Source organism: Corvus cornix, chromosome Z, assembly GCF_000738735.6.
Source record: "Corvus cornix cornix isolate S_Up_H32 chromosome Z, ASM73873v5, whole genome shotgun sequence".
NCBI lineage: Eukaryota > Metazoa > Chordata > Aves > Passeriformes > Corvidae > Corvus > Corvus cornix.
In genome coordinates this window covers 56413196-56428556 of record NC_046357.1, presented here as the reverse complement: position 1 = coordinate 56428556, position 15361 = coordinate 56413196, and the positions used below count along the sequence as shown (strand labels likewise).

The 15361-nt window shown below is 37.3% G+C and overlaps 1 protein-coding gene across 7 annotated transcripts in view; it reads right to left on the bottom strand.

Annotated features, from left to right (window-relative positions):
- The window catches only part of PIP5K1B (phosphatidylinositol-4-phosphate 5-kinase type 1 beta), a 94000-nt gene that overhangs the window by 20874 nt on the left and 57765 nt on the right, over positions 1-15361 (bottom strand). For all 7 annotated transcript variants that reach the window (XM_039566892.1, XM_039566894.1, XM_039566896.1 and 4 more), the window contains 6 exons: positions 12841-12993; positions 10782-11081; positions 2659-2870; positions 893-976; positions 732-780; positions 114-198 (listed from right to left, as the gene is read on the bottom strand). In XM_039566892.1, the coding sequence (XP_039422826.1) occupies positions 114-198; positions 732-780; positions 893-976; positions 2659-2870; positions 10782-11081; positions 12841-12993 (883 nt within the window). The remainder of the gene's footprint in view (positions 1-113; positions 199-731; positions 781-892; positions 977-2658; positions 2871-10781; positions 11082-12840; positions 12994-15361) is intronic.

Below are 15361 nucleotides of genomic sequence, written 5' to 3'. Positions count from 1 at the left end.
ATTGGAGCTACGAAAGTGCTACATGATGTTGAAGAAAGGCTTGCCAAGACAGGAGCATTATAAAATTATGGTTATAAAAATATCTAAAAGATTAGAAGTCACTACTTTCTTACCTTGAACTTTTTTGAAAACTCTTGCATTCATAAACTTTAAAAATCTGTCTGCATAAAAACTTGGTCGGTGAACCGAAACAGTATCCTACAGGATTAAAAAAGGTCTCAGTCACATTTTCCACAAGTAAATCACAAGTAAGGTGTCAAGAAAGAAGCTGGACACCTCAGCCAACTATATTATACATTTCAGGCGTAGTCAAAACTAGTGAATCATTACAATTTTTTTTTCTTTTAAAGGTTAATTCTTCAAGAAATTTTTAGGTATTTCATTTATGAAATTATGAGTTATGAATTATACAGCTATATTCTGCAAAATCTTCCAAGCATTTGAAATGAATTTTTTCAAATTACGGATATTTTTCAGTTACAGACTCATCAATGTCCTGCTAAGTGGCTAGTCTTGTGTAAGTTATAAGAACAAGCTGATAATATTAGTTGTTATCTGAAAGCTCAACAAGTAAAATCAGAGCATGTATTGGGAAGATTTCAGCAGAAGCTCAAACCACATGGTGATGTTAGACTACAAATATACCAGGACTAGTTTCTTCCTGGTCAACGTGAGTCAAAGGTCCACTAGCTAAAAATCAGCAGTTTAAAAAAATAATAAAATCTACTTACCCCATCATAAACAAGAGCTTTCCAAGAATGTTCCAGCCTCTTCATTAACCTAAGTATGTAAAAATCAAAATCAGAACTGCTTTATAAAATTTCCATTTTTACAAGTTATTTCAGAATATTTTACTCAGTGAAAATTCATTGAAAGTTGAAGTTCAACTTACCTGTAAGACTGGAGAATATCAATAATACCCATAAATAAAAGCAGTTTTTCTCCTTTATGGCTTTTTGCTGGAATACCTCCCATTCTGAGAGAAACAACATAGTTAGAATCTCCTTTAAGACATCTCTGATCACCAGTTACCAGCTGAACTGTACCCACTTGCAAACCCAAAGGAATAGACAATATTAAAGGCAGATGCTACAGTGCAAAGTCAGTCAAATGTGAGTCACCTAACATGCAATGGATTTTAAATAGAAAATCAGAAGTACTTCGGATTCAGTGGTAAATATCCATCATTCAAAAAAAGGATTAATATTTTGAGATACTTTTTAGATAGAATTGGAAGTGTTCAGATGATCTGAAAATTGGAAAAAAATTATACATCAGTTCATTGTTAAGGAAAGTAAGTGACTTTAGATAAGGGAGAATTTTCTCACTTTATTGATCCTAGGTAAAAAAATCATAGAGAGTCAGCACATTAATCAAAGTCTTAAAAGGTTGTTTCATATATTTTTCACTAAAAACTATGTATTACTGTGCTTTTCCAAAGTTTCTTTACAGACAGTAAGTGACAGATAAAGCAACAGTATCAAGCTAAGAATTCTGACCGCGTGGGCTTCCAGTTGGTCCAGGGTCTGTACTCAGCCATGAACTTAAAGAACAAGACCTTCCTTCTAAGACCCTCTCTTCCTACTCGAACACCTAGAAAAACGGGTCCATTGTTTTTAGAACCTCAGCATTGTTTTTTGCTCCACTAGCCATTATGTCAATATGAGAGAGGAGATAGTGCAAGGAGCCAAGGAAGGACTCCACTTGTCAGGATCTGAGTAGCACTATATAAGCTCAAGTGATGTGGGAGCCCAGGGTGGCAGACAATGCAACACCTCTGCCATCATACAACAGCACTGGCCATCTTCTGTGTGAATGTGAGTCAGTTGTAAAAACTGAGTGAAATAAAACTGTCTAATTTATATTCTAGAGTTCTCAACACCTGGAAATTCTCTATGAATGCTAAATATCCTAACTCTCCCACCTGTTTGCTGTAGGTTTAAGCACAGGTTTCTGTATCATTATTTGTATTTACCAACACAGCTCCCTTGAGAACCAGGAGAAAAGTAAATCCTTAATTTTAAATTAAATCCTCATTATAATGAAGGACTGATTATATACAATGCTGAATGGTAAAGATAATGCTCTCATAGCCCTTAATATATTATGAAGGAAACAACAGAGTAATGATTGTCTATATATTCCAATTTCTATTCAAGTTTTTGCTACAAGAAAAATAAGAGAAAAGCTTCAGTTCTTGGTCTCAGAAAATGTCATATATGACTGCACTTCAGTGTTTGATGATATCATTCTATGTATATTGACTATACAACTTCAAGATGAAAACAACTGCTGTAGGAATATCCATTTCAATGTTAATTTATAATTTTTGCTTAGGTCTCACCAGGCTGCTTCCAGTTAAAATTAGATTACAGCTGGGACTCTTGTAATAGCTGTCTAATAACATATTTTAGAAAAAAGAACGCTCTCGAGCATACGTAAGTCACTCTGAACTATCATGCTATCATGTATTTAAAGACAATCGATCTACTAATCAACATTTCAATTTCATGCTCTGTGGCAAATCTTGATGATGCAGCTTTTGGGGGTGGGGGGGGAAAGGCTCAATCTTTCAATTCCTGGAATGCAGCGTACTCATTAATGTTTTGACTGTTAATAGTTCTAACAGTAATCTTAAGAGCAGGTTACAGCACTTACGTGTTTGTTGTCTCTGTGGTGACAGAGTCTCCAGACTTCCCAGGGCCCTGTATTGACTCCATGGCTGTGGAATAAAGAACTTTCTGCCCTCCATGGCGTTTTGCATCTGATGCACTCTGGGAACACTCTCCTTCTTTTTCCTTCATGGTACTTTTCAATATGTGGATCCCCAGAAGCAGACTGTAGTCCATGATCTTAAAACTTTCTAGAACCTATGGACACAGAAGAAATGGCTATACTGAAACAACAAAAGAATTCACAACAGCATTTTGCAAACCACAGTGTAAACAGGCACAAGTTTCGAGGCAAAAGCTTCTCTTACCAGGAAAATGTGTGAAATTACAGTTAAACAAAAACATTTTACTATCCCACACAAGCCAAAGTGCTAGTTATCTAATTAGCTGAATGTTCTTGTAACAAACTGGAAAGAAAGATGCACAGCCAAAATGTAACCTGATGTTATTTTACAGTCAAGGAAGATAATTCCAGGCAGCACCTTTTCATTTATAGCAAATAATCAATTAATGGTTCCATCATGGACTTATGAACAACACACTTTTAAAATCATCTCTAAGCTACATTCCAGACATCCCTGAGCATTTTTGCCTATACTACTCTCTTATCTCCCTTCCACCTCCTGTTTATAACAGCAACCATATTCTTGGACAACTTTCGAATGTCAAAAAATGTATTTGCTACCACCCTCGTATTGGCAGCTAATGAGATTGGAGTACAAAAATCATGCACCTCTCTACTAGGCTAAATAGGCCCTATCTAAACTCAAAAGACAAGTTTTACTTCTGAAGCATGACTTAATCAACCAGCCTTCTCTTCTAGCTCTATCAACCATTTCTGTCTCTGACAGCATGTCTTCTCTCACACACTTTCATTTGTTTTTAGTCAGCTACACCATTACAAAGTGCAGCATGCTGTCATTGAAAGGTAATACAGCTCAAGTCAGTACCCAAACATGAACTAAAGCAAGCTGTGATCACATCTAGTAATATAACCAAACTGCTCACAGACAGCAACAGTGTTTAAGGTCTTACACAACAGCTCTACTAAGTGGAGGCAGAAACACCAGTAACATTCAGGAGGGATATGCTGTGCCACTCACCTCTCCTTTACCTCACGCAGCTCAGCAGTGGCTCATTATATGTTTTGGCATATAGCGCCCTAAGATAATGGTGTCATTTTTGTCACAGAATCAAAAGGCAATAGTACATGAACAAGAGAAAGAGTGATTTTACAGAGATGAGAGAGCAGATTCTAGGTCTGTAATTTTGATGAAGATTATCCAAGCATAAATACTTTTAGTTAAGCAGAAGCATCCCTTCTCTTAATGAAAAAAAAAAAAAAAAGTGCAATTCCAGCACTTGCGAAGGTTTAAAGACTATGTAGCAGTAAATCAGTAACTTAGTATGGATCTGTATTTCTTATCATAAGGTTTTTATAACACTTATCCTAGTTGTTGGAAAAATACTCATTGCTCAGAGTATCAGAGCAGTGATGAAACTAAGCATAACACACTGTAATCTAAACGTAGAAAGGTGCAGCCTGATTTTCAGACTCAAAGAATGACTTTAAGGCACTGTGGGTTTGCTCTTATGCAAAGGGATCCTACACAGTGGTGCCTTAGTTCAAATGGAACAAAAAAAAAGGCTGGTAATGCATGCCCTTAGTAGTCCACAGCATCTTCTATGACAGAACTCACAAAGGGTTTCAGACACAACAAAAAAGTATATTCTAAATTACCATACCACCAGATTTGGAAATTTTATTGTGCATTGTGTGGAAACGTTGGTAGTTTACAATCATAAATTGCAAAAATAGCATGGCTAACAGGAACAAAAGCACTCAGTGCCAAAAACCTCTAAAATTTTCTTTACTGCTTACTTATTGCTACCCTTTACCCAGACTTTCTCAAAAAGAAATTACAACATAATGTATTCATTAAAAATATGTAATCACTGACTGTTTGCCATCAAATACTGAAAAGTAAATTCTGGATAGGCTGAAAAAATAACACCTTAGTAGTACAGTAAGCAACACCGTTCATGCAAAACCAGATTACAGCAGCTAGTCAGGCTAGGGAAAAGCATTGCCACATTTATTTTACAGTTATGAACTACTGCTGACAGCTCTGCCTTCAACCTATTCTTTGCTGCATTTTGAATTAGGTCACATTAGACACATGATTTTACTGCACTAATTACATAACCTGTGTCTAGGATTTGATGTAGTATCATGGGAGGCTGTGCTGTAATATGCTGCTTCTTCTTCCACAGGGACCTCTTATGTGATAAAATTAATCCTTATGACTACATCAATTAATCACTGCCACTTAAACCCATACTGCTTGTAAAATACAGCAGACTATTCCTTGACAATTTGTGATTTTTTTTGTAGGATTACTAAAGAATATCATAAAACCAAGTAGCTATTTTGTTATTACAGTTCATTATCAGACTGAAACACCTTCACATCCAATGGAGTAACTGCAGAACAGATTCTTATAAACAGCACACAGCATAAGAACTCTAGCCCTTGTTCCCCAGACTCTCTGTTCACAGCCCTACTCAGTGGCAGCATTGTCCTGTCCACAAAGTGCCTTCAGGATATCATGATGTGATCTGGCCCTGTCTGCCTACAAGTCTGATGTACAGTTCTGATTACTTCCCCTTAGAAATGCGATAACCAAACCAACCACTCCTTACGCAAATGAATCTTTGTCACCATACCTAAGCATGTTTCAATCCTTGTTTGTTTATAATGAAACTTCTGGTGAGAAATAATTAACCAGAATAACAAGGAAGTACCTCATAAATTAGCACTCAAAAAAAAAAAAAAAACCAACCTTGCTTTGTGTCAAACTCCTCAGCCTGCATTAAGCCAGCAGTTTTACTTCTTGATTAAAGTAAATCAGTGGGATTTACAGCTGAATATATCTGAGGGGTTCTCACACATGTATTTTCATAAATATTTAAAATACTGAATTGTGACAAAAAATGTGTAAGTAACATTTTGCACACAGAGTTGTACAAAATAATCTCATTCAACAAGGAGAAGTAACAAAATGCAAAACAGCAAGGTATTTCTGGACATGCAGCATTCTATGAGAACATAAAAAGGCACAAGTCTTTTCCTGTGCTGAGGTTTGTTTGCAGATACCTTTGATGATTTTAGAACTTCTTTGAGATGCAGCAGCAGGTTTTTGCTACAAAGACACCAAAATGATAACCTAATCTAATGAAAAAACCCCACTCAAATAAATTGCAATATTACGCGGCTATAATCATAGCAAAAGGAGAAAGCCCTGCAAAACACGACTTTATCCATGTGAGATCACTAAAAATTGACATTAACTCCTAGAAATACACTACTTGTGTAGCTAAAGGGAAGAAAAAATCCCGATCTTTGCTCATGTAACCACTCTGTCAGGTACCTTGCTAGCAAAATGGCACTCGGAGGTTTCAGCAAGAATGGTCTTAACCATGCTGTGTACTAACAAGTGTTGTATTTGATGACAAGTAAACCTTCAGTTCATTAACTTAACATTAAATTGTTCATCTTGGTAGTATTTATATAGGTGTTAATTCACTAGCTACAGAGATTCTGTCAACACAGTGTTGTCACTTGCTCACCAAGTACTGCTGGCAAGGCTGACTTAAGCTGCTCTGAAAACTTCCAGATGGCAAGTGTCATTCACCCCTTGTAGCCTTAAGCATTATTTTGTTTCATACCACATAAAAACCCACAGTAAAATGACATCACAAAATATGTTGTTTTGGAACATGAAAAATTAACTCTGTGAATAAGATTTTCTTTTGTCAGAGCTAATCAGATGTTAAAGTATTCTGTGAATCATCTTAGACATCGTTATGCTCCACTATCTCAGCCAGTGACTAACAGAGCAAAACAAGTATTTCTGCCATGAAATGTCATTTTTATTTTATATGCAGCCAGCCCAAACTACGCACTATCTGACAGAGAAATCTGCATTTACATTTGCTCTCCGTGCAAAACAGCACGCAAAAAATGTTTTCATCAAGCCGTTTTCATAAAAGGGTCAAGAAAAATGCTACTCAAAGGAAAAAAAAATACAAGCTTATTAAATACAAGTACTAAAAGGGTAACCATGCAAGGAAGCATTTCCTCTCCTACAAGCATTTTGGAAAAGGAGCATAGAAATTAACACAAAAGAAAGAAGACTGATTTTACAACAAATCAATAATTACTCTTCAAACATAAGGAGCTGTATGAAATAAACACTACTGTTTGCAAGGTTATGCTGTAAAATGGGGCACTGAAATTATTTGGGTTAAAGAATTATCTGTGTAGATCCTTTGAGGTAGAAAAAAGGCAAAAAACCGTGACACACTCAAACACACTACACACTCTACTAAGGGATTTGAAAAATTCTGTGAATAAATTTGGTCATACAAGGTCTCTGTCACAGTTGCTACAGCACAAAACAGATGTGCATTCATACCATAAAACTTCTGTAGCAACTGGCTAAAACAGCAGTGATGAAAATAATACCCAAACCTCAAACTTAGGAGGTATGAGCCTCTTTATCTTTACATTTCCTTGTCTTTACAGGCTTCTTTGTTAGTCACTTTTAAAATGTAATTTCCCCAGAAAAGTCCAGTGTTCTTTGCCATAAAGGTAAAATGCACACTCTCAAAAGCCATTCCTCTCTCAATAGTAAAAATATCTTAATATTATTCTTTTGCTCTTAAAAATTGTGTGACCACAATTTGCTTAATTGGTACTGCTTCTGCAGCAAGGCAAGGATAGGATAGCCAGAGTAAGTCTCAGCGATAGTCTGGAATTTGAAAGCTAGTTCAAATTTTCAATTGTGTACATTGTATGTATGATAAACTCATGAGTGTTCCATCCTTAGGAACGCTGTAATGTTACTCTCCGTGGTTCAGTTAAGGTGCAAATACTGAAAAATGGTCTGTGAGCAGAGTTTTCAGACCCTGTCACCTCAAGTGGGACCAAAACAAGCAGGGAACACAGGAACTGAACAATGCTATACTTGTCCCACCTTAGATAATCTGGAGACACCAGCCCATGAGGGATCATCACAATCAACTCAGCTCCATTCTCTAACTGGGTGGGTCATGCATCTCCTCACCAGCACTGCCGGGAGGTGTGACAGGCCTGAACTGATACTCCAGCAGTGGCCCACCACTGCAGCACTGCATTCCCTGGGGAAGGAGCTCTGTGCCAGCTGTTGAGACGGTTTGTGTCAGCTGAGCAGATGTATCAGGAGGCCAGTTCAGCTAAGCAAGGAAGCCACAGCACAGCTTGAATATGAAAAGGCAGCACACAGGACAGGTGAGCACTGACAGGCTAGAAAGAAGGAACAGAGAAACATTGCATGAGCATCTAGGGATGGCAGCTACGGTCAAGGAAGCCAAAGGCCAGATAGAGTTGAGACTGGCAAGGAATATCAGGACACAGAGAAAAGCTTCTACTGCTAGTGGGAAAAGGCTGACCAAGGAAAACATGGGCCCATTGCTGAATAGGGCAGGAGATTCAGTGACAGCAGTCACAGACCATAGCAGGTCCACACCACCACTTTCTTTCATCACCAGGAAGTTCTGCCAGGCCTCTGAACTTAGTGATGGAGCTTAAGGAGGAGAGGGGCTAGCAGCCAGGGATGTTTGTATTTAAGAAGTAGGAGAAAAGTCCATTGCTTCCTGATTCTGATTACAAATATGAACAATGGAAATACAATCCAAATTTAAGCAACACAGAAGAGAATTCTTAGTCCTGAAATACTGGAAAGATCAAAAATTTCCTTTCTTAAATGAATTCTTAATTTCAAGTGCCTACACTAACTTTCTCACTTTGGAGTAGCAGTAAAAAGAGATAACAAGTTTTGAAGTCCTAAAAAGCTGGTCATTTATCACTCAGGCTAAGCACCCATCCAAATACCACAGGGGCAGAAAAATGCAGAGGCAACAGTGATGTCCTTTTCACAAAATTGATGGAACATTTCTAGTCTTTTTAAAGGTAGAAGTAAAAGGTAGGTAGTCAGATCCGACCTCGTTAGCTGAGCAAATTCAGCTATATGAAAGGTAACAGTGTCTGCTCCTTCTGTTTTACAACACAGAGTAAGACTTGTTTGAATAGAAAAAAATTGCCAGGTAATTTTTTATATACATATAACCTTCAGTGTATGTATATACATATATCTACAGATACACACATACACTTTACTTTTTATATGTGTATTTACATAAATACACTGATTACTATAGGATGATTTTCTTCTTTACTTTTAGTACTTTTAAAATTTAGCTGGGCCCTTAAAAATTCTAGACAAACTTTAGAGTCGTTAATTTAAGATTATACACTGAAAAGAATTATATTAGATCAGCACTCAAGTAACATGCAGTCGGAATTTTCCCAGACTTTCAAAGAACCAGTAAGAGTCCCTTTGTAGGTAACAATTAAATGATTGATCCTTGTTTTTACTTTTCAGTCCAGTTCCCTCTTTTAGATTCCCTTTATTATTTCTAATACAATGGACTCCCCAGGCTTTGACTGGGTAAGTAACCTTGGACAAGTAGGGATGCACAGAAAGGCATCCAGATCCCCAGATGCGACATTCTGATGCATTCTGTGTCATCACACATGGTAGGAGCCCAGGAAATACTCACTGCAAGAGGCTACAGAGAGAACAATGTGTGGTGTCAGATGAATGTCTCATACTGAATATGCAGCTGAACATTAGGTCACACAGCTTTACAAACCAATCACAAGGCATTGCAGACTTCTGTGATAGTTAAACAAAAAATTCTATTCATGTGCAAAAACAATGCTTTCCATCTTGTACCACAGGTGGCAGTGAACAACAAACTCTGATATTCAGGGTATCTCTTCTATGTGGTGATTTCAGACTATCCAGTTTGCTTTTTGATTATGAAATTCTTAAGATTTCCCTCAGACAAAGCCAATTTTTTCTCTCCACAGCCCCGTGAACCCTGGAAAGCTCTGGGAGATCTAGAGTCTCCCTTTTCCTACTTTATATTTTCTTACCCATGCTACAGGAAAAAAAAAAAAATCTATTTTACAGCAATTCTCTGTCCATAACAGGAACCGATTCCATTCACCAAGGTCCTCTCAAAGAGCAATGATAGGTATCCCTCTTTTGCCTTGAAAATATTATGTGGACAGCACTACTTTTCAGCTGAGGAAGAAATTACCTTGGTCTAGAAATAAGACTGCTGCCACTAAGCCTGCCTTCCCATTCCTAGCTTACCAAGAGACATGTTCACAGCAGCTCTACATACAGTTTATCATACATAGCAATGGTTCCACAGTGCTAATTATGTCTAGAGTAAAAATTAATTAAAATCTCCAATTTAATGGAAATAATCATCATCATCATATTAAATCTACTGGACTTCATTCCTAGGTATTGTCACAGATGGATCAGTATAATCCTGGATGTACAGAGAAATAGAGGGATAGTCCTCTATAATACAGGATGTATGCTGGGGTACACTGAGCACAGTACAGCCACCTGGTTTTGAAAGAGGTGATTGTCACACTACACTCAGCATCAGTGCAGCCTCACCTTTTCTCTGGACTGCGTGCCGTTTTTGGCTCTACAGTGTAAGGAGGATATAAAATATTCGAATGTGTCCAAAGGAAAGCAACGAAGATGGTGAAAGGACTACAAGGCATGACTTGTGAAGAGCAGAGGAGAATGTTAGGTTTGAGGCGGGCAGAAAGGGTGGTGCTGATCGTTGGTGCCTGGTGATGGGATGCAAGGGAATGGCTTAAAGCTGCATTTGGGAAGTTCAGAGTGGATATAAGAAAAAATTCTTCAGTGAAATGGTGGTCAAGCACTGGAACAAGCTCCCCAGTGAGGGAAGTGCTCATGGTACCCAGTCTGTTGGTGTTCAAGAAGTATACGGACATTCTACTCTATGACTATGATCTCAGATCACAGTAGCTTAATTAAAATACCTCATCAGTGCTCTGATATCCATAGTTATCCCTCATTAAATAGCATGGAAAACAGATGGAGGTTAAACAACGTATACTGAGTAAATTTAGAGCAGAGGTGAACACGGAAGTTTAAGTCAATTTGTACTCACTCGACAATCCCGCTGTAGCGTTTTCATTAGTGCACTGTGTGTTTCAGAGTCAAAATACAACCCTTCATGCATATCTTGCAGGAAATCCAGGTCTTTGAATGTAGGATTGGACTTCTCCCTCTCTTTTCTTGATGCTCTCCGTTTGTACGTGGAACCTTTCAAGTCATATGTGAAATGCATTTTCAAGGCTCTTGGCAAAACATTGTTCATGACAACAATTCTAATATTAATGCCTCCTGACTGAACGCAGTACAGCCCATAAAATTTGGGAAGAAGAGTCCTTGGATTCTGGTTCAGATTCTAAAACAAAAAAGAGATTTTTAAATCTAAGTCTATTTTCAATGATCTTCCATACTTAAGAAAGGGGTTTTTTTTAATAGCAAAGGACATTAACAAACATGAAGGAAATTGTGTATGTTTTCTTATTCAGTATAGTTTCTTCAACCAGTTGATTATCTTTGTGGGTTTCTATTTCAGAAAGCTAGCATGGGCACTGCCTTTTTGCCAGGAACTTATAAAGGCCAAGACCAGAGCAGTAATTATATTTATACCAGGTTTCTCTTTCTTGCAGAAAAGAGCTGACTAGGCCAAACCTAAATGCATGCCAAAGACCTAATTTATTCTTTTTGACCTGAACAACCTTTGAATTTTACCTGCTGGAAGGAGTTTGGGTCAAATGCAGTTCTCATTATCTTGACTTGGATTCTGAAAAACAGAACCCCTCTCTCCATGAGGCTTTACAGACTCAGGGTTAGTGCCAAACGACTAAGTTATTTCAAAAGGAATGTGAGGTCATAATAGAACCACAACTGACCATCAGAACCACAATTGACCATAAGAACAGAAAAGTGTGAAATAATCCAAATTCCACAACAAGCAAAATAAATTAGGTAGGAGAGGATAACAGAGGTGAGAGAGAAAATCATCCTTCTGAATAAAACTATTCTCAGTCTTTGGCATGAAAAAGAAAGAAGGGGAAACACTATTTCAGGTCTTACATGATTACTAAGTCACAACATGCAACTATCAGAAGAAAGTACTTTCACAGAAATAATCACAGCAATTTTATACTTTGGAAAGCATTGCATAGTAGTGAGAATAAAGTTCCCCAGAAACAATACAAACTGGCCTTACATGTATTCGTAATAACTCAAACTTATGCTGAGCAGATTATCATAATTAGAAACAACAAAAAAGTACCTGCCACCATTGTCCTTTTTGATGTGTCAGTACACACCTTTTTTTTTTTTACACACACAGTGAATCCATGTTACTTTAGTGCAATAAAGACAACATTCCTCATTTTTAGTATAAGTGAGAGGGTAATTTTTCAAGTATTTACTTCAGAAAACAAAGCAAGAAAAGAAAGTCAGTCACAGGTCCAATAATACAAAATCCCACATACCACCCAGAAGAATCTCTGTTCATACATATGAGTGGTTCTCCTTAAAAAAGAAAATTAATTAAATTCTACTTACTTTTTAATCAATGGTTTTCCCTTCTGATGACACACAAAACTCAATACAATGGACTTAGAATTAGTTCTCAAGAAGCTCCATTTAAAAATTAAGTTTTGAACAAATTACATGGATAAAAATATCTTTTACATCATTGCTTTTACACATGAGAAATGGAAATTAGAAGTAGTTGGAAACAAAAGTGAAACTGACCGGTCTAGTTTCTTTGTCCACTCTGAGTGAAATGCAGAGGGTAGACAAACACAAAATGGAGAAAAAAACTCAATTAGAAATTTAGAAACCTTATTTTGTTACTAGCTTATTAGAAGCAAAGTTTGGTATCGAATCAGGTGACGACATTCAGCTTCATCTTGAATGCTAAAAGAGCACCAATTCTTATCTTAAATATATTCTTGATTTATATCTATTCTTTCTGTTAGGTGTGTAGGGCATGAAGTAGAAAGGCAGGTAAAAATGTAAAAAATATTACAAAAAATACAGATAAACCCAGTGAAATATTACAAGACAAACGAAACTGAATCTTCAGAAGTGTGACAGGAAACAGGAAAAATAGAGGTAAAATACAGTCTTCAATTGCTTACCATATAATAACCTGGCAAGAGCTTCTGAAGAAACTCAGCCTCTTTGTGTTGAACTGTTTTGATGATGAATTCGTCACCACTAGTTACAAAAAACAAGGACCCACTGGCACCTGGGTTGGATAATTCAATTAAAGGTTCACTGCAGATTGAGTACTGGAAGAGACAAAAATTGTTTTTCACTGCCAATGCATGCATTACCCAAACACAAGTTTAATAGGAAGAACTGCAAGTTCAAATAGGCACAAGAGAATCACGTAGCAACACTACTGCTGCTGAACAGCAAGCTGGTTCACAGAAATTTGGCTAAGGTTTGGCAGGTCACTCTGCCCAGGACATGCTGCACAATCATGGAAGAGCAGGTGGCAGCTGAGCATACGATCCCTCTTCATGTCCCACTGCAACTGGTGAACTTTCCTTTGGAGTGAAGCCAGTGGTTGAGGTGGAAGTAGTTGATCCCCATGCTGTCAGCACAGCAAATTCCTGAGTCAAAAACTTTGAGAAGATAATTTCATTGCAACTGTTTGCTTTTCATATCCATTTTTGAAGGAAACAGGTACAAGATGGTAGAAAAATAAACTGGGAGTAGAGGTTTCTCATTATAGACAAATAGGCCAATCCTATCCTGTGAAACTGGTATTGAAAGAAGTCTACCCACCAAATACTGCTATATAAAGGGCCCAGCTAGTTTTCACTGGACACCTCTGAAAGTCAAACCAAAACCAAAAAGTAAGAAAATCCCCAAGAGCCTGACAACTGAGTATTTATTAGCAAGAAGTTTCCCTGCAAAATGACAGCGCTCCATGAGGTTTCCAGTGACAATTTAATTCTACCTGCTGTTCAAATGTATTTACGCTTGTTATGCAGCCTGACTCCTACAGTGCATTACCACTCATCCTCCTTGGAAAAGGTGAAGCTTTAAATCTTTGAGCTTTGTCACTTCAAATTAACGGTGTAAACTCACATATGCTTGCTGTAATTTCTACTCTTATTTTACTTCTGATGCCCTTAAGCCACAGCTGGACAATCATTTACTACTACCCACATACCACTCGTGCGTTTTGCTGTGCCAAGAGAAAAAGGAATCTGCAACAAGTTGTCTTTACTGGGAATTTCCCTCAGGGCATAGCCTTTTTGTACTTAAACTGGCTGTCACAAATCTTACTCATTGCATGCAGTCTTTCTATAAGCTTTGACTTCTGCTACTGCAAAGGCTTCCTTAGATGGAAAAGAAGTTGCAGGTGATAACAGCTTTACTCTAGGAAGCACAGTCTTTTTAGCAGCTGGCAACACAGCCCACATACTTCATCTTTTGCCAAGTCCATAAAAAGAGATAAGATAAATAACACATTACATAATGACATTACTGTCACACATTATGTCCTTGTCTCTAAATTGGAGAGGCATAGATTCGATAAATGGATCACTCAGTGGATAAGGAATTGGTCATACTCTAAGAGTTGCGGTCAATGGAAGGAAGAAATTCCTCACTCTGAGAATGGTGAGGCACTGGAATATGTGGCCTAGAGAAATTATGGATGCCCCATCCCCAGAAGTGTTCAATACCAGGCTGGATGGGGCATAGAGCCACCTGGTCTAGTGGAAGGTGTCCCTGCCCACGGCAGCAAAGTTGGAACTCAATTATCTTTAAGCCTCTTCCAATCTAAACCATTCTATGACTCTATGATTTATAAAATTCCCAAACAACTTTATTTCCTTGCTACTACCATTTATAATTCAAATTAATTATCTTTTTTTATATATAACTATGGTCATGAGGACTAGTAATACAAAATCCATACATAGCACTAAAGAATTAAAATAAGACACCCACATTAAGACACCCACATTCAACCTAAGTAAAAGCAAAAACAGCTAAGTTTTGCTTTCAGGCTTATTGTCCATATAGGAAAAAAAATCCATTATAACATACTTGAACACAACAGAAACAATATATTTAGTAGTATATTAAGTAATGTTTCAGCACCATTTAATCAATTTTTCTTTTTTATTTGCCCAAGCCCTTTCAAATTCTTTTGCTTTTAAAGAAGCCATTATCAATAATGGAACAAAAAAATTCTAAAACTCATTCAAAAAAGTGCACAATAAAACTCTGACATGTAAAGTTGCTAATTTGTACCAGGACTCTGATTTCTTGGGTGACCCTCCAGGAAACAAACTGGATATGGGGCAAACATCTAGAAAACAATCCAGATTTGCATTCACACTACCTGTCCAAAAGCAGAACTACAGGAGAAATAAAATAGTGGATACTTGTCCTAGCACTGTACAAAGTGGTTCCAGCAAGCAAAGCCTGCTTTTACTATGTCAGCAAATTTGTAATTTTTTTTCTCATGTAAACCACTGAACACTGTGAAAGACTAAGTCTTCAATTTATGAAATAGAACAAAGGAGATATCAGAAAATGCTTCATTTTTAGTCTGCCATTTTTAGTCTCAAAGCTAGACAGGAACATTTGCAGACATCACTCGTAATGAAGTGCATAAGTAACACATATAACACA